Source organism: Empidonax traillii, unplaced genomic scaffold, assembly GCF_003031625.1.
Source record: "Empidonax traillii isolate 1590-97213 ecotype Southwest subspecies unplaced genomic scaffold, ASM303162v1 scaffold4413:size9649, whole genome shotgun sequence".
Taxonomy (NCBI): Eukaryota; Metazoa; Chordata; class Aves; order Passeriformes; family Tyrannidae; genus Empidonax; species Empidonax traillii.
Genome location: NW_020959606.1, coordinates 7,922 through 9,649, shown reverse-complemented (window position 1 = coordinate 9,649; position 1,728 = coordinate 7,922). Strand labels below are relative to the sequence as shown.

General features: G+C 47.9%; 1 protein-coding gene across 1 annotated transcript in view; it reads left to right on the top strand.

The window, feature by feature from the left end:
* Positions 1-260: 260 nt before the first annotated feature.
* The window catches only part of LOC114072905 (kallikrein-11-like), a gene marked incomplete at its 5' end in the record, with an annotated part of 9,247 nt that continues 7,779 nt past the window's right edge, over positions 261-1,728 (top strand). The window contains one exon of the mRNA XM_027910727.1: positions 261-427. Coding sequence (XP_027766528.1) covers positions 261-427 — 167 coding nt within the window. The remainder of the gene's footprint in view (positions 428-1,728) is intronic.

The following is a 1,728-nucleotide window of genomic DNA, read 5'->3' as shown; positions in this document are numbered from 1 at the left end:
TTTGGGGTGATTTTGGGGTGATTTTGGGGATTTTTGGGGTCATTTTGGGGTGATTTTGGGGGATTTTGGGGGTCACTTTTGAGGGGGTTTTGGGGCCGCCATGTTGGTTTGGGGGGGGCGCGGCCACGCGCGGGGAGTATTCCCTCAGTGACGTCATCAGGCGGCGACACGCGCGCGTGTCCCCCTCCCACTCGGGCGGCCATATTGATTTGGGGGGCGTGGCCACGAATGAGAAGCGACACCCGCTTTGTCTCCCTCAGTGACGTCATCAGGCGGCGACACGCGCGTGGTGGGGGGCGGGGCGTGCCCCCCCCACTCGCAGCCGTGGCAGGCGGCCGTGCTGGACATGTACAAGCTCTACTGCGGGGGAGTCCTCGTGGGACCCCAGTGGGTGGTGACGGCGGCCCACTGCACCACCCCGGGGTGGGTGAGAGAGGGGAAAAAACACCCCAAAAACCCGCCCAAAAATAACCCAAAAATAGCGAAAAAATCACGGAAAATAAGGGAAAAAACACCCCAAAAAACCGCCCCGAAATAACCCAAAAAATAGCGAAAAAATAACGGAAAATAAGGGAAAAAACACCCCGAAAAAACCGCCCCGAAATAACCCAAAAAATAACCAAAAAAATAAGGAAAAATGAGGAAAAAATGAGCAGAAATAACCTGAATTAACCCTGAGCCGAAATGACCCAAAATGACACAAAAATGACCCCAAAATGACCCCAAAATAACAAAAAAAGTAACAAAAAATAACAAAAAATAAGACAAAAATGAGCTGAAATAACCTGAATTAACCCTGAACCAAAATAACCCAAAATGACCCCAAAATGACCCTAAAATGACCCCAAAAATGACCCCAAAATAACCAAAAAAATATCAAAAAAATAGACAAAAAATAACCCAAAATAACCCTGAGCCAAAATAACCCCAAACTGACCAAAACTGACCCCAAAATGACCCCGAAATGACCCCAAAATAACCAAAAAAATTGACAAAAAATAACCCCAAAATAACCCTGAGCCAAAATAACCCAAAATAGCCTAAAAATAACCCCCAAACTGATCCCAAAAGAAACCCAAACTGACACCAAAAGAACCCAAAAAACTGAGCCAAAGTAACCCAAAATTACCCCAAAATAACCTAAAAATAACCTAAAAATAACCCCCAAACTGACTCCAAACTGACCCAAAATGACCCCAAACTGACCCCAAAAGAACCCAAAAAACTGAGGCAAAAGAACCCCAAAACGACCCCAAACTGACCCCAAAATAACCCCCAAACTGACCCCAAAATAACCCCAAATTGACCCCAAAAGAACCCAAAAAACTGAGCCAAAATAACCCAAAATTACCCCAAAATAACCTAAAAATAACCCAAAAATAACCCCCAAACTGACCCCAAAATAACCCCAAACTGGGGTCATCTTGGCCACCTCCTGGTCCTTCTGGTCACCTCCTGGTCATCTTGGCCACCTCCTGGTCATCTTGGCCACCTCCTGGTCACTTGGATCTTCTCCTGGTCCTGGTGGTCACCTCCTGGTCACCTGGGTCACCTCCTGGTCACTTTGGCCACCTCCTGGTCACTTTGGCCACCTCCTGGTCACTTGGATCTTCTCCTGGTCACTTTGGCCACCTCCTGGTCACTTGGATCTTCTCCTGATCACTTGGATCTTCTCCTGGTCCTGGTGGTCACCTTGGTCACCTCCTGGTCACTTTGGCCACCTCCTGG